The sequence below is a fragment of the Nuphar pumila genome, unplaced genomic scaffold (genome assembly GCF_984573655.1).
Source record: "Nuphar pumila unplaced genomic scaffold, dmNupPumi1.hap1.1 HAP1_SCAFFOLD_1638, whole genome shotgun sequence".
Lineage (NCBI taxonomy): Eukaryota > Viridiplantae > Streptophyta > Magnoliopsida > Nymphaeales > Nymphaeaceae > Nuphar > Nuphar pumila.
The window spans coordinates 6,862-32,279 of NW_028323731.1; the positions used below are offsets into that span (position 1 = coordinate 6,862).

The following is a 25,418-nucleotide window of genomic DNA, read 5'->3' on the forward strand; positions in this document are numbered from 1 at the left end:
AGAAGCCTTGCACACCTGATGATGCTGACGTCGATGATGACCATGTTCCCTACCTTTGAAGAGCCGCACAGCCCATTCGCCACATCCGACGCTTTCTAAATGCTCTTATCATGCTGGAGTGCGGCACTTGGCGCAATATTGCGCGCGCCACATGAAGCGATATCTGCTGAACCTGTCCAAGTTGCTTGTGGCATCACCAAAACAGCAAGGGAGTGATGATGATAGGCAGGAATGGTTTCCTGCATGATTTCCTGCCATTCTTTATGTGATGCAATGATGATACAACTTTACAACGCAACCGCATCCACATGGACATTGGCAACTCCAAGAACTACTTGAAAAACAGTGCTATCGTTACCATCACCAGGAATGCATACAGCAATCACCATTGGGAACGTTTAGCGGTTGCACGGTATCTCGTACGACCTCGGACGTGCAACGAGACATACTGTTTCAAATGCAGTCTTTCTTGGTTGCCTTCCGCCTGTGCCGACTAGTTCCTGCTCTAGTCTTTCTGATTCAGCGATGACGAGTATGTATCTTTTTGTATCTCCTGTCAAAGTACTGTCCTCAACCTGACCAAGCTGAGCGCGCCGCAGGCATTCGGCTGTCAGCGGTGAAGCCAGGGCCCCAGGCAGGGTCCCGGGGCGCCGCCGCAAACTCGCTCATCCTCCACGGCGCCTGGAGCAACATCCGAGACCTCCGGTTGTCGCTGTCGGACGGCAGCGTCAGGCCCAGAGGCGCCGACGCCGACGCCCTCGCGAGACGTGCCAAGGACGTCCGGGGAGGGGGAGGCGCTAGCGGCGCTATCAAGTCGCGCGCCTCCATGCGCCGCCGGATGGCGGACGCGGCGGCCTCCGGCACTCAGCTGGCGGCCCTGCCGGCGCCCCCCTCCGCACGCAGCCGCGCCCTCGACCCCCTCCTGCCCGGTCATGCGCCGACGTACTTTGAGCTCGGCGCGACGCTCGACCGGTCACGGGCTGAGTCGTGCATTGTCATGCTGGAGGTGGCGCCCATGACGCCTTCATCCGTGTCAGGCTGGATCACGCTGAACACCAACCACGGTGCGAACTTTCCCCTGGCGTTACAAAACGATACATCATGTAATGATGTGAATCCAAGTGCAGAAATCATTGCAGAAATCACACATGCTCCGTGGAGAGAGCAGCCCCTTGCAAGGGACTTGCAAACAGGCAAACTGTATGCCCCGCCCCTATCGCACGTCCCTGCCGCCGCAGTTCGCGCCTTCAGAGGCATGGCGTGCGTGCCGGTTACATTCTTACGTTAAACATTCTCAACTGGGAAAGTGCGATCAATGAAGATCCATTTCATTTATCACGACACCATCAAGCTTTGCTATCTGACGAAGAGCATTTGTGCATCTCGTTGGGCAGCTTTGCTGTCTGATCAAGACGACCTTTGTTTCACTCATCATGACGGCATCAAGCTTTGCTATCTGATGAAGAGACATTTGTGCATCTCGTGCAGGCAACTTCACATACGCCGTGTCGTATCAGTCAGACCTCGGCTCGCTGTCCTTCTCCCCGCGCCTCCTCTCGTTCCCACCCACCTTTCCAGGGCGGCTCACAACCGTGGAGCTTCGGCTGACGTCCACATTTCCTCAACCTGTGCACATCCGGGGCCTCACCGGGGCGGACCCCTGCATAGAGGTGACTCAGCTGGCAACCGCCGTCTCACCGTTCACAACACACACCGTTGCGCGCCTCCAGTTCGACGCATCCCGCATCGACTCGCGCTTGAACTACATGAGCGACGAGGCCACCGCTGGCGTTGGTGCGCCCCCCCAGCTGTTCGCTGTGGAATTCGCGGATGCACATGTCCAAAGTTGCAGGAATTTGGTATCACACATGAGTCTCCAACCTACTGTTGCGAAGCACTGCCCCCCCCACCGCCGCCACATCTCTATCAGCGTCATTGTTGTTGTTACGTAACGACCAATCACGCCAGGCTTACTAGATGTAATGTTGCACAGGTCACCGAGTCGCCGCCGTGGGAGCCCTTGTCTCCAGCATCGAGATCGACGCGCTGGCGGAACGCGAGAGGGTCTGGAAGCGGCTTTCAGCTGCCGGCGGGCAGGTCCTCAAGTCCAGCATTGCCTTCAGCAACTCGGCGATACAAGGCGTCAGCATTGCAGTCAAGGCGGTCCTCATGCGCCCTACCATCCTGCGCTCCCCCGCCCGCACCTTCCCTCTCACTCAAGTCGGCAGCTCGTCCACTGTCAACATTGTTGTGCTCAACCCGAGTGACTACCCCATGCAGGTGCTTCCAGCACTCAACTTTGCCTTTAAGCTCTTGCGCTTCTCCGTTGAGCTGTGAACGTACGCGTGGTGCTCCTTTGCATGAACCTGGCAAGATTCCCGATTGATTTCCTTCTCGTTTTGGTAGCTATGCGAATTTTAGTCACACATGAGATCAGTCAACCAGTGACGGGCTGGCAAATGCCATGCCGTCTGAAGTGACCCTTCGGCAAGGTCGAACCGGTCACGGCAGCCGGATGTAGTGTCATCTGTAAAACACACCCGCCCATTCTACATGCGGTGCGTACCCAGATAATACTAATGCATCCCCTGGTGGATCCTGCGTGAGATGCTAAGTACTACTAGTCACCACGGAGTAGTGCTCGCTTGCGTGGATCTGGCGTGATTTCCGATAGATCTTCTTATCTTATCTTTTCAACCATCCGGCTCGACCGTCGCCAATGGTCTGAAAGAGGCTGGATCAACCAGTAAGAAGACAACAGACCACGACGGCTCACACAGCAGAGGGTGCTATTGTTGGTAACCTACTAGTGAGATGCAAAGTGTGACAAGTCAACTGTCCGGCTCGACCGTCCCCAATGGCCTTTAAGGGGCTCATTAATCTGCCAGAAAGACAACAAACAGCAACGACAGACACAGGAGAGGTGGTTAAATGTCGTGGAGCCGGAATCATTCGCGGGAGCGCATGGCGGGGAAGCCTTACAGTCTCGACACATTTCTTAGCACATTACTGCCGTCTGAAGCAGAGAAAGGGCCCCTTCGGCTTGGGCAAACTCAGTCAGTCATCAGGCAGCCTGATGCAATCACATCGCTGTTCCGATCCCCCACACATCAAGTGCAAGTGCAACAAGTGCAAGACTGTCTCGGAAGCTCAGCAACCAAGCAACCACTCCCATCAACAAGGATCACACGCAGGTGGAGCTTCTGGACGCGCTTCTAGACGTGCTCCCCTCCGACTCAATACCGCTCTCTGATCTCCTCAAGGCGCTCACCACCAGCGCCTCCGCGTCCACCGGGGGCCTCCCCTTCTCGGTGCCCCCCCCCCCTGCGAGCACGCTGCCGACCCTCGTCCCCCCCCACACCGAGGCCGTCCTCGGCCCCATCTTCTTCCACCCCCAGGCCCTCGGCAAGGCCTCCGCACTGCTGCCGATCCGCAACAACCTGACGCTCATCGAACTCCTGCGCGTGCGCGCTGTCGCAGGATCCGGTCTCCTTGCACTCTCCAAGCCGCTGCCGCCTGTCATTGGGCATGTATCGGACGCGGGTGCCATCCCCCTCCCCCCCCTCCCCCCTTCTCGAGCGCCTGATGAGCCACCCAGGGTGTGCCTCCTCCATACATAGTGTTTAACAATCAGGTTGATACCATCTTTCTTGGTTTCCACCCTGTCCGACGTTCGTTCACTGCTGAGGGAGCATGCTGTTTTGTATCGTGAACGCGAGGCTCGTGCCGCTTTTCAGCCTGAGCCGATCTGTGCTCCAACAGTCCATAGCAACGCTGCGCCAGGCAGTTTGCTTGTTGGGTCTGGATCCCTGACAATGTGTTATCATCCGGGGCAGAAATGAGGGTTGAACCCCTTTCTGGCGAAGCTCTTGTCTTTCAAAATGTGAAACATTGTGCTGAGTGGCTATCTCAACTGGAGATACACATCCGAGAAGATGATGGTGATGGTTCTTCTCTTGTTGCAACATTAACCCAATGGATTGAGCGGTCGACTGGGGTAATTTCCCGAGCTCAGTGCACACATACATCATGTTGAAATTGAAATGCTCGCCCAACACGCCAATATTAGGGCCCGCGCTTGCCACCAGTTACAGATATCCCTTTCTTGCGTTCATAATGTCCGAAAACGCGTGATTCCGTTATGTCTGCAGTTGTTCGTGTTTCTTCAAAGTCGAATTCTCACCATTTGGGCACCACAAGTAGGATATGGATTCATAGAAAGAAGCGATGCATGTGCTCGTCAATGGTTTCAATACGTTCATCATGATGATGTGCGTTCTTTGTAATGTCCCAGCGCATGTGAACAACGCCAGATTATGCTTTTGGCGCTTGTCAGCACGTGCAGCTGCACCCTATGAGGCAGCAGCGACACGCAAGTACTGTTTCGCCAAATACAGATAACGGGGCTTCTCGACCCACCATAAGTCATTTCAAGATGTCAGTGACGCTTTCGCGTGTAGACACAGGCTTGGCTGTTGATGTCACACCCTGTGTGTGTTCGATTGGCACACCTGGCTTCTACGTCGCTCGAGATTGTTGGCACAGGACAAACGCATGTTCACCAGACAACTGTAGTGCACATTTGACATATTGTTCAAGCGTCTTGCAAAGATTGCGATCGGGAAACTCAATATTCAAAAGCACTCGAAGACTTGCACTAGGCCTCTCGAGCCACTCAACAGAGTGGCTTGGCCACCAGACAAGGATTTGGGTGCGCGGTGCAGCTTATAAAGTACCATAGTGTTGAAATGCAAGTCAAGGTGCAGGGTCCGCTGGGAGTCTGAGCGGCTGTGCTGTTCTGACAGGTCGCGAGTTGAGCTCCAAATAGGGGTCTCAGCAGAACGTCCGTACATATCTCATAGTAGACGGAATCGAACAAGCGAACATGTTTCGAGAAGCCCGACCGCTATATGTTTTGATTTCTGGAAGGCGGTTGGGACAATATTGCTTCTGATGAATTTCTGGATCAATTGTGCATGGGTTTTTTTTGCGAAATTAAATAGCACTTAAGCTCAATCCATTGGGTTAATGCATCCACAAGCACATGGGCAACTCCAAGTACTCCTTGGCAATCAGTGCTACCATTGCCGTCATCTGAGTCAGGCACACCTGGATGATCCCGACGCACTGACAGTGGACCTCCACAATCTCCGCAGTGCAAGAACTTCCTTGTGTATTTACTGTCCACGGAAACAATCTCACAAAGTTGAATTCGCAGGCGCCGGCGCATCCAAACGCCAACAAGGGGCCCCCCAAAGCGCCTCAAGCGCACGGCGAAGGAGAGCAGGCGCCTTGGACCCCACCCCTCCTGGGGGGCGCCACCCACCACAGCGATCAAGGCGCCTCTTGGTCGGCACACCCCGCGCTGCAGCCTCGTCACGTGAGCATGCGCCTCAACGTCCCGATGCCGCCCAGCGCGTGCGGGTCCCCAGACAGAGGCGTGTCGACGCTCGAGGGCGGAGCCGCGTCAGACGCCACCTCCCCCGGCACAAGCGGTTGCTCGGAAGGTCATGGCGGCTGGACGCTCGAGGGTGGTCCTGCTTCGAAAGCGCCCTCCGCCAGCACGAGCACTCCGATTCTGCAGGTGTGCATCGAGCAACAACTCAACACACGCTGCCTACGCGTGGACACCTCCAAGGTCTGTGATGGTTGATTTCAAGCTGCCTAGGGAGTTCAACTGGCTCCATCTGACGTAAGCGAATTGTCGAGCGTGCAAACGCTCCTGGACCCACTGCTTGCTGAGGTTGCAATGGGCGGTGTTTAAAGGGGCTGCGGTACCAGCCCTCCGTTCCTGAGAAACGTGGCAACACACACCGTTCAATACCCGCCGTCGCGTTCCATGTAACACACCCACACGTGCGTTGCAAGAACTGATATTGTGAAGAGCATGCTGAATGGATGAAATCCATGGTAAACATCGCCTTCCCTGAATCCTCATGTCTCAAACAGCGCTACTTCCCCCTATGCATGTATGCTTAAAGCACATGATGCGGCAATGCAGTTCTAGTGATCCAGACAACCTCATCTGCTTTGGAGAAGCGCAATGTACAGATACCGACAAGTTATCACATCCATCAAGTGACAAGGTATTACGACCATCAAGTGACAAGGTACTACATCCATCGAGGGACAAGATATCACATCCATCAAGGAACACGGTATAGCAACCATCAAGTTGTACTTGTAGACCTACGTAAACGTCAAGCCTGTCATCAGCGCGCAGCCGCTCGCACGAGCCAAAACGATGCATCACCAACATGACATCATGTGGCGCAGGCGCGGCCGCGCCGCTGGACGCCCCTGGGCCCATTGCTGCGGCTGCTGGACCCCCAGCGACTCTGCACAGTCTCCATCCGTGACGCAGTGCACGTGCGAAACGCAGGCAACGTCACCATGGAAGTCACGCGCTCCGCGCTGACGTGGCGGGGGCAGCGGGGGGGGGGCGGCGCCCCCTCCAACGGCGTGTTCTCAGTCTCGGGCGCCTCCTTCTTCCTCCGCCCTCTCGAGGAGCGTGCGCTCTGGGTGACGTACGCCCCATCATGGCGCGGCAGCTCCGATGTCGCAGAGCTCGTGATTCAGAGCACCATCAACGACCTCCACGTGCACTTGAACGGCACTGCCGACCCGCTGCTGTTGAGCCTCTGTCAACGGTGTGCATTGATCTTTGCTTTGTGTTATGTTTTACGAGTGTGGGTGCCAGCAATGTAACATCTTGGGGTAACAGGCCATTCACTCACAGCTGGTGATCTTGCTTTGCTGTTGAGCTTTATTCAACCGAAATGCACGAGAGGATGGGAAAACAAAAGCTCTCTTCTGTTTCCCAACCTCTCATGCTTTCTGATCGAGTACAGCTCAACAGCAAAGCCAATCGGGAACCACGCCAGGTCCACGCAACCAAGCACCGCCTGTTGAAGGCAGTGAAGAGTTGAGGTAACAATCGGTGTGCTATACATGCAGTGTATACGTAATGCATGAAGTACCTCACAATGTTCTCCACACATCTGTCAATATGGGATACTGTGGTCACCAAGCGCCCCTGTTTGACTACCTGCATTTTGGTCGAACAGGGAGCGGATTTTCTGTGGATGCTTTACCCTTTCCTGATGACGATGCGTCCTTCTCGTATCGCCCAATTCTTGGAGCGGCACCTCAACAATCAGTGGATCAAAATCGGCATTCTGGCACTGGACATACACTCTTGTACTGTGCTCTTCACAACTCTTCGTAGCCGCATAGATTCAGTACCGCAGCCAGTTCTCACGCATTGAGGCCCTTTATTTGTTACACCAAGTACTGATTGCAGCTGCTTGGTACAGGTTGAGGTGGCAAGCATCTGCCATGCTCACAGCCATCGTCGCAGCACTGCTGGCGATCGCATACCTGCTCCATGTCCGGTCGAAAGCCGCTGCAAGAAGTCATGCTCTCGACGCGCTCGTGGACAACAGCTGCAACACCACCGTGGACACCCCCCCCCCCCCCGCTATCGCGAGCCCATCTCCCGAGAAGCTGCACTCAGGCGCGCGCGTCCGCCACCGCCGCCGCCGCGGCCCCCCTCTCTCACAGCTGTCCGACTCAGGCGCAGATGCGGATGGGCCCTCCGTCTGCACATCGGCGCCCTCCAGCGCGCAGTCCACCCCCACCCTCCGCTCCCCAAGGTGCCGGGGCTTTGGCACAAACATTCCAAACCGCACCCCCTTCTTTGACCCCACGCTCGCGCACTCTGTCTCCCACCACCTCAGCCTGTCCCTCTTGAAGTGGCCTGGCGCAAAACCCTTGCCCCCAACCCCTGCGTGGTCCGGCGATCCAGGGCCCTTGTGCGGCCTAATGGAACCAGCAGTGCCGGGCAGCTTCGCGCACGAGCCGCGCACCAGCATGTCGCCCGCGGAAAGGCGAGCAGCCGCGGCAGCTGCACGCTCGCCCAAGGACGCCTCGGCCTCCCCGAGGGCACCGGCGCCACACACGCCACAAGAGCTTCTCACCGGCGGCGGCCCTGGCGTGCCTACCGACGGCCCCTCGAGGTCAAGCGTCGCAACGTCCCCTGCACAACCGCAGAGCCCCGTCACTGCTGCGCCCTCGCCTACCATTTTACATGAGATTGGTGCGGCTCCTTGCGCCTTGCCAACCCTCGTCCAACGCACCGTCATGCCCCCCCCCCACCATGCGCATGCCACAGAGTCTGCTACCCCAGACGCCCTTCCTCAACTCGCAGCGACAGACAAGCACTCTCCCATCCCAGATGATCCTTGCCCCCCCCTCCACGCGCTCAGTGAGCAACCACCGCGTCACGTCGGGATCCACTCGGCCGAGGTGGCAGGCGCCACGGCGCCTCCTAGTCACGTCGAGCCATCCCACAGGGTCGGCAGCGGCTCAATCTCTGGTACTGAATACCAACAACAAACACATACCAACATACGGCTCATCGCCGCTGACGGGTCGCCGTTTGAGCGCGACGTGCCCGCCTTAGAGGAGAAGGACGCCTCCCCGAGCAAGGCATCCACCTTTGGCGCCTCTTCACTCTTGCCAGTGGCCTCAAGCTCGGGGGCGACCTCAGAGTCGTGTTGCACGAGTATCCCGATGAGCAACGGGAGCGTGCTCCACATAGACTGCCTGCCAAGCTCCCCCCCTCGCGCGGAATGCGGTGCTTTGCCGCCCGCGGCAGGGCTGCAGGGAGCTGGAGCGCGCCTGCAGGATGCGCCTGAGGCGGCGCATTCTCAGGTCTGCATCCGATTAGGATCTGACGGGAAGGAATCCGGCCGAGGCACTGTCGAGGCGCTCGGCTGCCCCTCCTCTCCACGCCAGGGTCTGCTGCCGACGCTGCCGAGCGCCTCGAGCGGGTGCACAGCCCTCTGCAATGCGGCAAGCGGGCTCTTTGACGAGCTGGAGACTCGCGGCACGAGCAATGGTGACGCAGACGTCACTGCGCCAAGCTGCTGGCTCAACGTTGTGGCAGAACCGAGCGCGGGCGGCCCCACAAGCATGGGGGAGACCGCCACAGCTGCAGCGTCGGGGCCCACAGGTCCATTGATATTAGAGAACGCCACAATCAACAGTGCTGCCGCCTTGGTAGGTACAGCGGCAGATCCCCAGGTCACCGCGCTGGCGGAGGAGCCACACGTGGAGGAGGCAGGTAAGGGCGCGGAAGGCACCGCATCCGCAGCTGGCCTCGTAGACGATGCGTCAGACGATGACAGGGCAGCGAGCGGGGACGACATGGCGATGACGCCTCGTCGGCGCACGCGGCGCCGCCGCCGCCGCCGCGGCCGCGGCGGCGGCGAGGCCGCTGCCGCGAGCCCGATCGGCGCCGTGCCGTGGTCGGCGCGCCACGAGCAGCTGCAGATGCTGCAGCAGGTGGTGGGTATGCACAGGACCGGGGCGGCGAGAAGCTTCCCCGGAGGCGTGCTGGGGCTGCTCTCCGCTGACTTTGAGGCGCTCGCCGACGAGACGGCGGCTGGCGGTGAGTGCGGCGCGTCCTCCACGCTCCAGCTGCTGCAGCAGGTGTTGCAGATGCGCCTTCAGGCCGACGGCCCAAACGCCGCGGCTCTCGAACAGCACTCCCCCCATGCCGCTCACTCCCTCGCCGTGCCGACGAGCGCCCGCAGCCGCCGCGGCGGCACCGCCGCCTCGTCGCCGTCCGGCGAGGAACCTTTGCTACACTTTCGCAACCTTCCCGTGGCCTCGCGTTCGCGCCACGGCCCTGACGCCGGCGCTCAGTTTGCCGCGGGAAGTCCCCCTCCCGCGTCCCCCGCTCATGACCGCCGCCCGTCGCCCCCCCCACCCCCCCCTCACTGCAGCGCCTTCCGCACTGAAGCCGACTCGAGCGAGCAACGCAGCGACTCCCCCGGATTCATGCAGCACTTGAAACTGCGCAACCGAAGCTCGCCAATCCCCGCCCTGCCCATGCTCGATGTCCCGCGCACTCGCCACCTAGGCTCCGTCCGCTGCGCTAACCCCGAAGCGGAAGCTTCCGCCGCCACATCCACCGGCCACACCTCGAGCGCGGGCACCAGTTCGCGCCACGGCCCCCCACTCAGCACGTCGCGGCGCTCGAGCGAGTACGGCACGCCGCGGGGCGCCCCCCCCCCGTCCGGAGCATCCGCTTTTACGGACGCCGACGCACCTGCGCCCTCGAGCGCCGTGCCCGCGGCCCTCTGCTCAATCCCAGGCTCGCCGTCGTCACACTCGCTCGCATCGCTCGACATGAGCACGATCATGGAGCAGGCAAGGGCATTGGTGAGCGACACCTCACGCACGGGCAGGCACAGCAAGAATCCAAGCGGCGTGATTGCGCTCTCGCCGACGGACATTCTGTGCATGAACAACGTGTTTGCCGAGAACAAGGCCAAGGCGGAGCAACTGCGCGCTGCCGCCGGCGGCGCCTTTGAGCCCTCCCCGCGAGGCTTGTACGGCCGCAACCCCCTGCCTGCTCCCTGCGGCATCCAGGGCTACGGCGGCTCCCCAGTACGCACCCTCGAGGCCCCGCCATACTCTGTCGCCCCCCCCACGTACCTCGCCGCCCCCGCACTGAAGCCTCTCGGCGTCAGGGGCGCTGTCCCGCCCCCCCTCCCCCCGCCGATCTCCACACACGCCCCGCCCCTCCCCCCTTTTCCGCTGACGTTCGCATCACCTCCGCAGGGCCCCGGCCAACAGCACGCAGCCAACCCCTGCGGGAACGCCTCGCTTCCCTTAGCATCCCCCCCCCTGCAACTCTTCCCCGGCGCGCATGCGGCTTGGGCGGACACAGGCCCGAGTGGCAGCCCCAGCTTCTCACCGTATGCTGCCGATCACCAGCCCCTTGCGACAGCATTTCATCAATTCCCTTACCCCCTGCGCCAGCAACCTCAGATGGGCGGCCCCAGGTCCCCCGCGCCTCCGATCGATTATCCCACCTCAACCGAAGACAAACTGCAGCAGATCATCGCAAGCCTTGACCCAACAACAACACACTACCTCTCCCTCATGCTGCAGATGCCCCTCGACCAAGTCCCCCCCCCCTGCTCATCTGAAGAATATGTCTCCTTCGTCTGCGCGCTGGGCGTCTTTGCCTGGATACACGGCGACAAGCAGCTGCTTCAAAGCGTGCAGCACATGTACTGCGAAAGCCTGGCAGGTGTTTTTGAAGGCACTACCCCCCGCTACCCCCCGCCCCGCGAACCCCAACCTGTCCTCTCCCCCGACGCCGCCCCACCTGTAACCCTGCACGACTTACCAGGCTGCGCGCCCGACCTGCCGAGTCACCATCTGAGTCACGTCATGATGTCTCCCCGTTGCAGCGCGTCCCCCCGGTGCTTGTCAGCCCTGGCGCCCATGGGCGCAGACGCACATCGCGGATATCAAGCAAGCATCCTCTCGGCCACCAATGCCCCCCCGCCCTCCCCGTTGAGCCAGGCCCTAAAGACGCCAGCTGCCGCGATCCCGTTCCCCGTGCGCGTGCAGCAATCGGCATCCGCGCGAGCCATTGCCCACGCCACACCCGAGTGGTCATGCGACAACCAGTTCAATTCCAGCGCCCATGTCCTCGCGGACGCGCGCATGCCCCCCCTCGCCACATCACCAGGGGGGCGCGAGTACTCCCTCTTTGGCGGTAACGGCGCGGACCGGCGCGGCAATGTGTTTGTCGTGGGTTCCCCCGTGCGCACCGAGCCCCGCCTCCTCCGTGCCCAAGCGCCCCACTTCCATCACCCGACAGACGTTGACTCATTCCATGCCACAGCGACACCACTCTCGCCCGCCCAGGTCCCCTACCCCACGCCGAGCGTCCTCACCAGGCATGGCTTCGCGCCAGAGCCTGACAGCCCCCCTGCCCTCGCCCACCACACCGCTCCCGCGCTCCAGCGAGGCACCCCCGGGGGGCGTCACACTCGCCCCCCACAGCCCCCTCGAGGCCCTTGCACCGATAGCACCTGAATCCGGGCTGGGCACACCCCACCACCCCCCAACGCCAAAGGCGCCCACAACCACCACCCCGCCGGCCAGCCCACTGGCCAACCCCGTTTTTCTTCCCGCGCAGAGCTGTACGAATGCCACTGCAAGTCCTGTTGTGCCGTTCTCGTCTCTGGCACGCTCAGATTCGGCTCGACTGGAGCCCCCTCAAATTTTCCCGCCCTCAAGCCCCAACGCTGTGCAAGTGTACGTTGCAGCTCGTCTGGAGAGCGGCCTCACCTGCGCCAATTCCGCGTTGCCGCCAACACCCCGTCAGGCTGATGATGTCCAGGCGCTCAGCAAGGACGACCCTATCGTCACGTTTTCGCATTCCCAGAGGTGACAGGATTGTGCGGATGCGTGTGCCGCTACTCGTTGCTGGCCAGCGCCCCAAGCTTCCAGAGATAGAGAAGATGATTCGATTTGTAGACTTGTTTGATGTGTGAGCAAGGCGGAGTTGAGAATAGCGCTTTGTCCTTAATAGTACTGGCTGGCATATGTCATTGCCTTGATTTGTGAGAAGGTGAGACCATGGCAGGCCCTACCTACTAGACCACCAGTACTGTGATGTCGGGATTGCATCCCACATGAACTGAGAGTCAGATGACTGCTTTTCGCTTGAATTGCATCAATGTCATTGTAAGCTGGCTCATCATGTTCGTAGAGAGTTCGTCCAAACTCCGTTTGGTAGGGTTGGGTAGGGTGTTACAAGCGACAGGGCTGGCAAAACAGGAAAAAAAACACAGAAACAGTTGGGTAGGGTAATTTGCACTTTCCCAAGGTGTATACAAGAAAGTTTACAACTGCAACGGTACCGCCATCCGATAGTAAGCAGGAAGAGAGCCCGATCTGGGGCGGCATCTATAGGGTACAAACCATATTCAATCATGAACACGTCAATGCGCAGTAAACTATCCGCCCTCCAAAAGCGGATTTCACACAAATAACTGTGTTGTTTGACGGGTAATTGCGAGCGATGGACGGCCAGAAAGCGATTGCTCTCAACGGTCGATTTGCTTCCACATGCCAGACTTGCTGAAACCAGGTGCCGCGCCAGTTTGCTTTGTGCCTGGATCCATAGTCGATGCCTTGTACGCTGGAAGCGCCACTACGGGAATGAGAGCCAACACAACAATGCCAAGGAAAACCCCAACCTGCATGGCCATCCACCATTAGGAACCCATCGCAGGACGTTTGGACTTGCGGAAAGGATGACCAGTGTAGAAAAGTATTCACTGAACGCACCACGAGCTTTCCGGATACACGGGTTGGTGCCTGTGGCATGGTGGCAAGCTTGTTCAGTAGCCCACTAATCAATCTCAGCCCTTATCATTCAAATCTGTGCGCACGACAAGTCAGTGAAATATTGACATGCAGACTATCTTCGACACAGCATGTCCAATGTCGAAGGTCGCCACATCCAATTAGCAAGCGTCACAGAGACGACAGCAGCACAAAATGGACGCGCAGTCAGGTAAGGACTTGTGACATGTGCGTGCAAGCATGAGGTCGGCTGTGTGCCAGAACTGAAGGACGTGGCCCACGTCGTGGGGTTACAGGGATTTCACCACGCTCATGCTAAGGGCGGGGAACGTAGTGCGAAAGTGAACAGACTGTGCACTCAGAGCCACATGCAAGGAAAGTAAGGATTTCAAAAAATGCCGGCATTCGTGCTTCGGTTCGGCGTTTGAGTAATTACTGCAACCATGGACTGCGCATCAGCAGCATTACACGCGTTCAATCGATGAGCTGACAGGACAGAACCGCTAGACTAGCAGGCACAGGATGCACTTCCACACAGTTAATCTCCTCGGTAAACCAAAGCGCTTCGACTAGTTCAGTGTTGGCTCCTCTTGAAGCAGTCAATTGCAACTGATGCTGTCCCCTCCAAGAAACCCAGCCCCATACCTGCACGCGCAAACGACGTCTGACTTTGGGGTGCACATTTGACACCTCTGGACCCCAGAGCTAAGCAACATGGGACAGCAGCGTGTTATCACCATTAGGTTTTCCATCACCACAACTTGCAACTTCTGTAACACGCCTGTCATCCAGAATAACAGGCGTGAGCTGTTTACACCTACCCGTGACTGAGTACGCTATCACAACTGCAGCGATGTCTGTACAGAAGAGCACGTCTGGGAGTTGTAGATCTTGCATGCACGATTGAGATGACGGCATTATGGACGAGCCTGCCAATTCTTCGTAACTCTGTTAACAGCTTGGATGTTCCTTTTTCTTGGGCTTATCGGTACAGGCGCCTTAGTGCCCTCTGCGCACTCCTTGTACCTGGGCTAAAAAGTTAGGCACCAAGCTGGGTTTGAGCCCACAACCTCCTGATTCCACATGCGGCAATAAACTATTCTGTGCAGTACCGAAAGGGCCAGCTGGATATCCAGGAAACCCTGAACGCTGGCTGCTGATAAAACAAGAAGCTGGCAGCGGCCTCGTCAAGAGCCCTGTGTACACGATTTCAGGCAGTACATCAAGTTGCCGATGTCCATGCGGGTGCAGACATTGTCAACTTCCAAGAACCAATGACACATCATCATCAGCACAAACTTGGTACTTTTTGCAGCAATTTGACTTTTTCGGCCAACAGAAACACTTGGTGGAAGGAATTCTAACTGGTGACGGGCATAGATTATTCGACAACCTCAGGTTAATTTGGGGTTATGTACTTGGTGGGTTGATGGCTTTCGTGTGCATACATGTAGTGAGACACCTGCATGTGGTGACCACCGTGACTACCAAACAGGTCAAAAACCATGGGAGCGACACCAACATATTTCCTGAGGTGGCACAGGCTTCAGACATCCAAGGAAGGAAGACCGCACCAGCTCTCAAACCCTGCGAAAGGCGAAAGCTCTAGATCGGGCACTGCGAATGGTACTGAGAAACGCCCATTTTGGAATTTTCATCATCAGCCTGTGCCAGCTCAGAAAAAAGGGACGGACCACATGCCTGACAGCTAACAACTTATTTGAGCAGCTGTCTGTGGACGCTGAGATCTCGAATCTTGTGCATGCAGACTCTTGCGCCAGGTGAGTGGAACAAAGCCTCAACATGTATGACATGTCGATCACCTTGTTTCACATTGGCAGACAAATCCCATTGTTTCATGATTCAGTTACATGATCCCCGTTTATTTCTTTTGTTTTTCCGTATTTTTGAGTGAACACTCACCTCAGTTCTCAAACGATGCAGTTGGCTGCTGAGGCGATACGAGGCCAGATGTCTGCACACTCCTTGGCCACTGGGCCGGCAATGGCGGAACCTGCAGCAGCACGACACCATTTGGACTCATTCAGGACTTGAAAGTCAACTTGTTGTCAATGACTGGTGCATTGCCAAGCATCTGGAACACGTCCAAGCTCTTGGGTGAGTGGACTGCAATTGCCTTTTAGACCACCCTGGCGAGGTTCCAGAGAATGCGAGACGCGATTGACAGCCAGCTTCGCTACAAACGGACAGGCGTACGAAATGATGCTTTGAGCCGGCCAAAGCTCGTGAAGCAGCTGTAGACGCCAGCGTTTCTGGAAAGGGTGGACGTTGGAAGGCGCACCCTTCATGTCACCCTTGGGGTTCACGATCACTCCAGCGTTGTCCTCGAAGTAGATGACGAGGCCATCTTTTCTGCGGAAAGGCTTGCGCTGGCGGATGACCACGAGCGGCATGGCTGCAAGCAGCAAACAGGGTTAAGAGGTCGTTCCTCTGCAGCACCCAGCACCAAGGAACATTCATATCAGGCCTTGTCAGATTCATTGCCATCTGATAATTAGATCGGAGCGCTTTCCAAGCGTTGAAAATCTTCTGCAAAACTCATGTACACGCCCTGAACGCAACTACCTTGCAAGACAAGCACAGAAGTTCACCAACCTTGCAGCTTGATAGACTAGAATCTGTGATGAATGAGATGCAGAAGGCGATCAGATTGGTGGGTGGAGACAGTTGCATTCTGACACAACCACAATAACCATCGACATGCAAACGTTGCAGGCCCACGAGGGCACACACAGCAACGCACAAAGCTGTTCAAAACGCACGTTTCTTTCGCAAGTCGGGCTTTCCCTTCTTGACAGTGCCAATGCACATATCGCCAGGTGCAGCACCAGGCACCCTGTTCAAGCGTGCTCCCCAGCCCATGACTCCATAAATGTACAAATTCTTTGCGCCCGTGTTGTCCGCACAATTGATAAGAGACGCATTTCGCAGTCCGAGGGACATGCGAAACTTCACGCCCCCAACGGGAGCACGCAGCTTCGCGTTCTTCATGTTTCACCTGAGGCAGAGCTGAATGTCAGTCCCAAGATGCAAGGCACGAAAGCAGGACAGACAATGCAAGGTCCTCGAATGCATCGTACCCGAACCCTCAGAGAAGGAAAGAGAGTGTCAGTACGCCTGTCCATGGGTTATGTATCCCTGTTGCCTAAATGGTCGTGTCTGGCGGCCATTGCAAATGTTCCCGCCAGCACTGCCGCGTAGACTCGACTCTCCAGAGATAGTGGACCAAACCCTACTGAGCGGAGCACGGCGTGAGCCTCGGTCAGTGGCCAATTTCCATGCAGCAGCGCTGGGCATACCCATCTGGAGCATGCGAAATTTCATATGTCAAAAGTATTGATATAACTATCGCGTACTGACGTCATATTCCGCTGGTAACTGCAGCGCGCATGCCAACGCACCTACCCTGGAAGCAATTGGCACGAATATCACGAATGTTCCATCTGAAAGCACATATGCACACATGTGTGGACTTTTTTATACTTCATGTTCCAGCCCTCATGCTGTTTGGGGTGTCCCGTGAGAGGCCAGTACGCCTGTGACAGTGGTGCGACGCTGAACGCACGCTACATGGATATGTAAGCGTGCAGCAGTAGCTCGGTTACTAACAAGGAATCGATACACGATCCACTTCAAGGCTTTGTGCGTCGGACATGCTCAGACAAACTTGACCGTGACTCCGACTTGAAGTTGTAAAACTGACGCCACAGATAGACAGCGTCGTCCATCTGCCATTTGATCCCTGGCTACCTCTGCTAGCCATGATGGCTCGATGAGTTTGACCATGCTGTGCACCCACTCAATGAGGGTGCCTCTGACAGTCCAAACCACTGACGTCCCATGATGATGATTTCGGCTAGGACGATTGAAGGGATCTAGAGCGGTGTCCGTTTCTACCCCGTGCAGACGTATCACAGAGATAGGCTGCCTGTGTAAACTAAATAAATGAACAATTCCATCGGGTATCAAGCCATACTCAATACTTGGAGCTTCGGTCACGCATGCCTTGGATGGTGATGCATACCAAGGGCGGAGCCGAGGGATATAAGTGCCTTGGCATAGTTAGGACAGAGTACTTGCAAATTACAGCACGAAGTCAGGTGGGCACCTTGCCATGCATGTACCTACACGATAGTTGATGTTGTCCTGTCAACCGACTGCCCACAAACACAGCCATGGCTGACCTGGACCATCATCCCCAGGTACGCTTGCCTCAGGTGTTAGTAACGGTAGTGTTATGATTCAGTCGGAAATAAGCTTAGGTTAAGGTAACCTACTAATGTGATCAGTTGGCACACTTATGAGATTAGCATAATATTAGTTTGGCACTTAAGAGTAGCAAGGCCCGAGGTCGGATTGTGCGGTCCCTAGTTAGGGATGCTCGGGGGACACATATAAGCACCTGCCCTCTTAGAGGGGGGGAACCTTCTTGAGATTGAGAATTGATAAGCATCGTGTCCTGGTTCCTGCCGTCAAGGCAACTCTCTTTGGTTCACTGTGTAATAAATATCGAACCTGTCTCTTGCTAGCAATAGTGAGGGATTCTATTACTGGTAGCACCCATTCCCAACTTGTCCTTGGAGTTTCCAATGGCAATGTGGATGAGGTAGTGTTGGAAAGCATACATGATCAGCATTCAGGAGGCATGCGCCCATGCAAGAGCGAGCTCGCACCTGTACATGCAGAGACCCGTGCCTGAGAGAAGGTTAACCTGGAATCTCGCAACCCCTGCGCTGCTGCAGAGGCGAAAAGAGTGAGCATTTCCAGCTGGGGCAAGGGTTTATGGGTTAGTTGGTTCACCCAGCAGCAGATTGGAGCATGAAAGCAAAAAAGAAAGAAAGAGATATGCCAGCCCAAAAAATGCGGCGTTGACAATTTACAATTGGGTTATGCATGCAAGCGGGTAGTGGAGTTCGGGCGAGACAACCAAAGCTGATCTCGCGCCTAATGAGGAAGAGTGCAGCACTCAACAGAAAGCGCACAGGACTAGGGGAATTGCTTAGAGAAGGAGTCAAAGGCAGGCCCCAAGATACTGCTATCGACGAGAGACGGGAAGCAAAGGGAAGGGTGGAGATTGGAGCATGTACAGTCAAGGACTGCTGCGTACTGACACGGACAGCGCGTTGACGATCAAGCCATCCAGGTTTTCGCAGAACCGTTTGATTTGTGGGTCTGGATGCCTGAATATACATGAATATTGGGGACAAATAGGGGGGCCTAACCCACCCTGGCGAAGCACTGAAGCCACTCAGGTGAAGCTGACGTCCATCAGCAGCTCCCTCAATGCTGGCATGAACTGGCATCAACTCGTCAGCGCATGCCGCCAGCGATTCCCTAGACGGGGAAGGGCGGCTCTGAGTGCCCCGCGGCTCATCCCGACAAAAGAAAAGAAAAGAAAAAAGATAAAACGCATGAAGCAGGTGCACCCAGACAGGCTGCACCCTCCTGCATAGCTGCTTCCATTTTGTAGGCATCCCACACCTGCGTCCTATCTCCGTGGCGGTGCTCTCCAGGCTGCAACCGGTCCCTAAGCAGTGCCTGGAGCAACTGGCTGAGGACCGCGATCTTTTCTGGGAACGCCCACTCACTGTTCAACGCCAGCCCACAGAAGGCGGCTCATCCCAACAAAATCAGTGCAGGCTAGTGAGCTTGCTGCAAGACAGCAATGCCTCTGCGGCAGAGCTGCGCCGGTTTGGGTTTTGACCCCCATTTTTGTCCCCAGAATTCATGCATTGTTAAGCGACTGGACCTGCACATCACGCGGTCTGGACTCCGGGCGTAAAGTGAACCCGATTTCGTGCAAATCGGCAGCTCCATCACGGCCGAACTGTGCAGGAGCACAGCTGAGATGTCATGATCGGCAACCCTGGTCTCTGAGATCTCTGGGACACGAACCCTTACCAGGAACTCGAGATCCATTTGCATTTGCCAGTTGGACAGAGCGAATGCTCGATGATGCCAAGGCATTTGTTTTTGGCGGATATTACCTGGAGGACGCAATCAACGATACCAGATATTCAGTGATGTCTGAGATCTGCATGGTGCCCCAAGCGGCGGAAGACAGGCCATGCAGGGCGCTTTGGTCTAGATCACTATGAGGAGGCTGTACTCCTCTAAAGCACAAGGCGCTGTTGTCTAGATGACCATGTGGACGCTGTAGTGTTCTCAAAGCTCACGGCGCTGTTTGCCTAGATGACCACGGAGGCTGTAGTGTTCGAACATCACACGCAATCACAACGTGCTTCGCACCATGACAAAGTTTGAACACCCTATGATCAACGAACATTCGCAAACAGCCCTGTTTTTCAAGGCCTCGTTTGATGTCAGAATCCCGCGTGAATTGTTCGACGGGGTGCCCAGCATCGAGAGCTATCAGGCACAACCACTCACGCTCCTCTGTCTCAAAGAACCGGCACCAAAGGGAAGTACAAAACATGTTTTTGATGGCGAAAAGATACCAGTCGTACTGTCTGGAGTTTGAACAGCGTGTGTTTATTATCACACGCAGCACCACCCCCATGTAGCGAACCCTTCTGCATAGGTAGACGAGCGCAGCGAATGTCGTTGCGTGGCAGTCATCAACCTCTCCAGCTCATCAACACGATCGGTATGGGTCTCAGTTGCATTCAAATGTGCACAGTTGCATATGAATAGGTTGAGTAGGTATGGTGATAGAATCATGCAGCTAGGCTGCCACAGCCATGACCAGTTTCGCCCTTGCCTAAGGGGCTGTTTTGGGCGGGAAAAGGTGGATTGAGCACGCCCACGAGGGTACATGCTTCACGTTGCTGGCTATCCTTTGCAACACGGCATGCGTGTGGATGCAGTAGTGTTGTAAAGATGATGATGATGTATCCTTTTATCAGGCAAGACCGCTGACGTTCAATGAGCTGTATTGTTTCGAATGTGTTGATGTGATTGTTTTCGGCCTAAGCCGTAGCTCTTGCTCTTTCTCTGTGCGATGTAATGATGTATCTTTTTACAACACTACCCTCATTCATCCACATGGCCATTGTTGTAAAGATGCATCACACAAACCCACCCCAGGTGGTCTTGTGAAAGTACCTCACACAAACTCACCCCATAATGGACATTTGCCATCAAGGGCCGCCTGGGGGTGCGTTTATAAAAGAGTGAGTGTCCTATATCCAGTGAATGCCGTGCAGTCGGTGTGTGTGCTCTGTCTTGTGGTGTGTCACATCTTCATTAGCCCTTGCCAAGGTTTCAGCTCACTGTTTATTCTTGGAAACATTCACACTGGCTGTGTTGCAAGGTCATGCCATATTTTTTCGAGGTTAGTGCTGGCATTGTGCTAGCTTGTGAGCAATACAGGCATGGCAAACTGTGTGACGATGGTGCCGTTGGCTCATACTTGTGCTTTTGCAGGGCGCTTGTTGATGTAAAGCAATCCTCTATCTTTGCCGTGGGCTGACTAGACCAAACACAATGCAGGGACCTTTCGGATGAAGCTTCCGTACACTCTTTGTTTTGGTTAGTATGATCTGAAGTGCTGGTACTCGGCGGCTGTCAGTGCTTCGCCAGCCCCTCTTGATTGTTTGGACCCAGACACCCAAAATACATGATTGTTGGGGACGAAAATGGGGTTGAAATCCATTCGACGAAGCACTGGCCGTTGTGCAAGCGTGCGCCAATTCTCTTGGATTGGTACCATATCATTCGGGTGATGGTAACGAAGCACTGATTCCCAAGTAGTTCTTGGAGTTGCCATGTCCATGTGAATGCGGTAGAGTTGTATAAAGATACATCATCATCATCAGTTCTGACGACGGATTGGTGAAGGGAATGACCATCACCTTGGGCTCCCCTCTTGCATTCGAAAACCTATTTCATGGGCATCTACCTGGCCTCAATCGCTTGGGCAAGTCGATGCTCATGAGAGAGTATAAACATCGTGGCAGTGGGAGTCCAAGGGATGTCAGCAATGTACACTTTATTGCCGTCCGAAGAGTCTTGGGCAAGGGCGAAACTGGTTACTGTTGTTACGGTTGCCAAGTGTAACAACACTTTTCTCCCACCCTGTTATATGCGCATTGTGTGAAATGTGCATCCGCCCCTTCTTGTGCCCATGTTGTTTAGAGTGTAAGAATAATTTTCCAGTTTTGGGGACATTCAGCTCGGCTGTGGTGTGTTTTGCTTCACACGAGTGTCCAGGAATGTAATGGTCCTTGACAAAGCCTTCCGGACGACAACATATGAGTTCAGAAAATCTGGATACATTGCGTGGATGGTGTCATCGGTGTTAAGGGCATGAGGCATGCAATGAGCATTGCTGCAGGTCCACACCCTGGGTACTCTGGGACCACACTAACACTTATTGAGATAGGCGTCTCCCGCAAAGGCTGGTAGGATGAGGGCGAATCACCGCGTTAGTTGATATCAAACGTTGATTTATGTAGTGAGGTGATTTGGCACAGGAAGGTGTCAATCATGTGTGTTGCAAACCCTGCCAGGATCCCTGACAGCCGCTTTGAGCGTGTGGCCAGAGATATCATCCGTGATGGGACACGAAGCCCCGCCCATCCACGTCACACCGCTATACTTTTCATTGACGACCCATACGACAATGCCTGGGTATACATACGGACAAACGAGGTCCCGTGCGTCGTAGCAGGCTGAATGAAGAAACCTCGTGCCAGCAATGCCTGGTGAAGGCGACACCATACATGGGTCAGCTGAAGAGTACTGGTAGTCAATTCATACGCGTGGGTGGCCATCCATGGGTGCAGAACGTAAATGCCGAAAGCAATGCTGAAATCATAACGTACAGCGCGCAAGTCTTCGGCAATAAGAAACTGGAACTGACATGCCGAGCTCATACCTTTCCTAGAGTTGCATTCCGACTCATGTATGTTACATATGCTCGTACTCCCGCTCTTTCACGGAAGTGCTGCATGTGCTGAACTTGTGGTGCAAAATAGGCGGTAACCATATTTTGAGGCAATTTAACAACTGCAAGCCTTACAGAAGAGCAAAAAGTCAATCATAGGCACATGAAGTGCATGTAAAAGCGACCCTTGGTTTCCATGCAAAAATTGCTGTGTTTTCACAAGGACATCGTCCGTACATAACGCGGGATTCCGAAGGCCGCGACATCGCCTCACCACATGCACTGCGGTCAACAGCGTACTCCGGACACGAACCCAGCGAAACGAATAGGATTTGAAAAACATGGCTGTTGCTGGTCATGCACACGAGATACGGGCGCTTCGTGGTAGGCGCTCCGTTCGGCCTATCTGCAAAGTTCGGGCACGTGATGGCGTCACGTGCCAAATGCCCTGTGCGATCTGGAAGATCTGCTGCATGCAGTCAGATCGCCAAACCAATCGAGCCCTGCCCTGCCAGAATCGCTAGCAGCATAAAGCAGGTGGAGCGTACCATATCTGTACCAGTTGTTCGTTTCTAACAAAACGATACTCTCAAGATGCAGTCCTCCCTCGCACAGACCTTCAAGGCCACTGGCCCCAAGACCGTCGGCGCGGTATGCCCTCGACTTTTCTGCTTGTACTGTCGGATAGAATTTCATTCCTGCGATGCAGATAATGGTGGAAGTGACGGGGCAAAATGGGGTTCGGTTACTGGTGTTACCTGGGCAAGGGTTCAGATTCGGGTTAGGGGGTGAGGGTATCTGGCGAGCAGGCGTGTCCATGATAACTTATCTGCATAACGCAGCCACCAAATGGTGTTCCTGTGGTTACAGCATAACGTATGCTTGCACGCTTGGGCTTCGATGCGCCCTGGAGTTGCTCGAAGATCCGAAGATTGTGCTTGATTCTGTGACATGCATACTTGCTCACAGATTGCCCTCGGCCACAGCATATCCGCAAGTAGTTGCATGGAGTGATAGCAAGTAGCAGCATCGTGTTGTCAGCAAGCAAGGAAACACAGTGGAATTACGGTTTGCATGTTCTTGTGTGTGGCTTCTTCAGACTTCTGCTTCTGGCAGGTTCCACTAGTTCGTGCTCTGCACCACAGCCGCGGTGCTCCAGCCGAGGAATCCGACAGTATAGGGAGATGTGCACATTAGATTGGGTTATAGCGAGCATGCGGTCACTGGAGTAAAGGGGCGGTTCGTAATATGCATGGAGGTTTCTGCGCGCAACCCCAACCCCATAGCGAGCCAGATCTCAAGCAGCTGCATCGAGTTTCTCACATTTTTTTGATTCGACGTGCTCTCATAAACTTGTTTCTGCTGCAGTGTAGCTTCGTGCTCTTGTTTGAAGCGTGACACGCTGAGTTGGCATGCACGAAGTGCCCCTCGGGTAACATCACGACGCGAATCATGCACATTATCCCCCGCACTCCTTCGCACGAACGATGTATGTAATCCAGCATTGCGCTCTCGCGCAAACCATGGTTTTAGTTACATGTCTCAATAGCTTGCTGGTCAACAAAGGGCTCTCAGACTCCGTGCGACGTGCGCGCCATTCTGTCGGACCGCACCAACACAAACCAGCGCCACAAACTCTTGCCACTTGACGATGCACGTGAAATGGACTTCTTAGCTCTGTTTTGCACGTTTGCAGAAGTCGTGACTTCCATGCGCCGCACGGTCAAGCAGGCTTCCAAGAAGGCTGCCCCCTCCTCCATGTGGTACGGAGCTGACCGCCCCTGTTCCTCGGCCCATTCTCCGAGGGTGCCGTCCCCTCCTACCTGACCGGTGAGTTCGCCGGTGACTACGGATGGGATACCGCTGGTACGCCTTCCTCACCAACTACCCTGCGTTTTCGCGATTAATCACAAGAGCTATGCCTACATCTCTATTCCATGCCAGCGCCTCTTTAGCACCGTTGTGATATTCCGACTGCCTGCTAGCGAAGTGGTTTGTGCCCACATAACCCTGTATTGTGGGGAATTGGGGCTGCACTCTGCTCTAACAAAGCTTCGCCAGCGACAACCCACCTTGTGGTATGAAGCATGCATCCTGCAGCAATGAATGGGGAGTGTCATATCAGCAAATTTGAGACATGAGGACATATACAACATGCCTCTGTCAGTGCTGATTATCTTTGTGCACAAAGACCCCTGCTGAGTACAGTATCAGCCGGATGGCAGCATGTTAAACTTCTCCTACACTGTTCCTTTGATTGCTAGCACGAGCGATGATTTTGATCTGATCTGCTGTCAGGATACATTGTTTCATTAGTTCACACTCCTTTATTTGTGCTTGCGAGTTGGCCAATGTCCATGTAACCACCCCCCCCTTCCCCCACCCCTGCCCTTGTAGGGACATCGTCCCTTGTCAACACCACCTTTGGGAGCTGAGCTGAGTGTCCATTTGCTTGAGCAAGCACCAAGTTTGCTTCGTTCCCCATGCAGGCTTTTCTGCCGACCCCCAGACATTCGCCAAGAACCGCGAGCTCGAGATCCAGCACGCCCGCTGGGCCATGCTCGGCACACTGGGCTGTGCTCTGCCCGAGATCCTCGCCGCCAACGGCACCTCCTTCGGTGAGGCCGTCTGGTTCAAGGCCGGATCCCAGATCTTCGCCGACGGTGGCCTTGACTACCTCGGCAACCCCTCCCTGGTCCACGCCCAGTCGATCCTTGCCATCCTCGGATGCCAGGTGATCCTCATGGGGAGCCGTTGAGGGCTACCGCATCAACGGTGGCCCCGCCGGCGAGGGCCTCGACCGCAACTACCCCGGAGGTGATTACTTCGACCCCCTCGGCCTTGCTGACGACCCCGACACCTTCGCTGAGCTCAAGGTGAAGGAGCTGAAGAACGGCCGCCTCGCCATGTTCTCCATGTTCGGCTACTTTGTCCAGGCCATTGTCACCGGCAAGGGCCCCATTGAGAACTGGTCCGAGCACGTCGCTGACCCTTTCACCGCCAACGCCTGGGTGTATGCCACCAAGTTCGCCCCCGGAAACTAGACGCTTCTATGTCTTCAGGGCTCTGCCTGCGTTGTGATGTCCTCCATGTTTGGTTAGCGTGACCGGCGAGCGCCAGAGTGTCTGCCAAGGCTCACTTGTTGCACAGAGAACCCCCCAATTCTTGTAACGCAAATGTTATGCGTTGAGTGAAGGGAGCCCAATCCTTCAAATGATTTGTGTGTGCGTAGATGCCTGCCCATGTTTAAAGGTGCATAAGAGGCCCTTCGAAAGCTTGATTTGCATGCCGTGAAGGAATGACACGAACAGCTGTGAGGTGGAGAACAAGTCCACAGTACGCCATATGCTTTTGTTGTGCAAATCCT

At 55.6% G+C, this 25,418-nt stretch overlaps 1 protein-coding gene and 1 pseudogene across 2 annotated transcripts; one reads left to right on the forward strand and one right to left on the reverse strand.

Annotated features, from left to right (window-relative positions):
- Positions 1–13,730: 13,730 nt before the first annotated feature.
- LOC149809156 (large ribosomal subunit protein uL14x/uL14z/uL14y-like) lies at positions 13,731–16,190 on the reverse strand. Its single transcript, XM_089994980.1, has 4 exons — positions 15,966–16,190; positions 15,485–15,598; positions 15,106–15,196; positions 13,731–13,827 (listed from the first exon to the last, which is right to left on the reverse strand). The coding sequence occupies exons 1-3, from the start codon at positions 16,144–16,146 to the stop codon at positions 15,114–15,116; spliced, it is 378 nt and encodes a 125-aa protein (XP_089851106.1). The 5' UTR covers positions 16,147–16,190; the 3' UTR covers positions 13,731–13,827; positions 15,106–15,113.
- Positions 16,191–23,761: 7,571 nt separating this feature from the next.
- Positions 23,762–25,236, forward strand: LOC149809157 (chlorophyll a-b binding protein, chloroplastic-like; annotated as a pseudogene). Its single transcript, XR_016429856.1, has 2 exons — positions 23,762–23,917; positions 24,541–25,236. The product of XR_016429856.1 is annotated as a chlorophyll a-b binding protein, chloroplastic-like (transcript).
- The last annotated feature ends 182 nt before the right edge of the window (positions 25,237–25,418 follow it).

What these genes read in the sequence shown, in the direction of transcription:
- LOC149809156 (XM_089994980.1), bottom strand. Translation starts at nt 16,146, where the DNA reads ATGTCCCTCGGACTGCGAAATGCGTCTCTTATCAATTGTGCGGACAAC. An exon ending in GCCCGACTTGCGAAAGAAAC is followed by an intron (nt 15,599 to 15,965) that starts GTGCGTTTTGAA and finishes TGCTGCTTGCAG; the next exon opens with CCATGCCGCTCGTGGTCATC. An exon ending in CCCCAAGGGTGACATGAAGG is followed by an intron (nt 15,197 to 15,484) that starts GTGCGCCTTCCA and finishes GTGCTGCTGCAG; the next exon opens with GTTCCGCCATTGCCGGCCCA.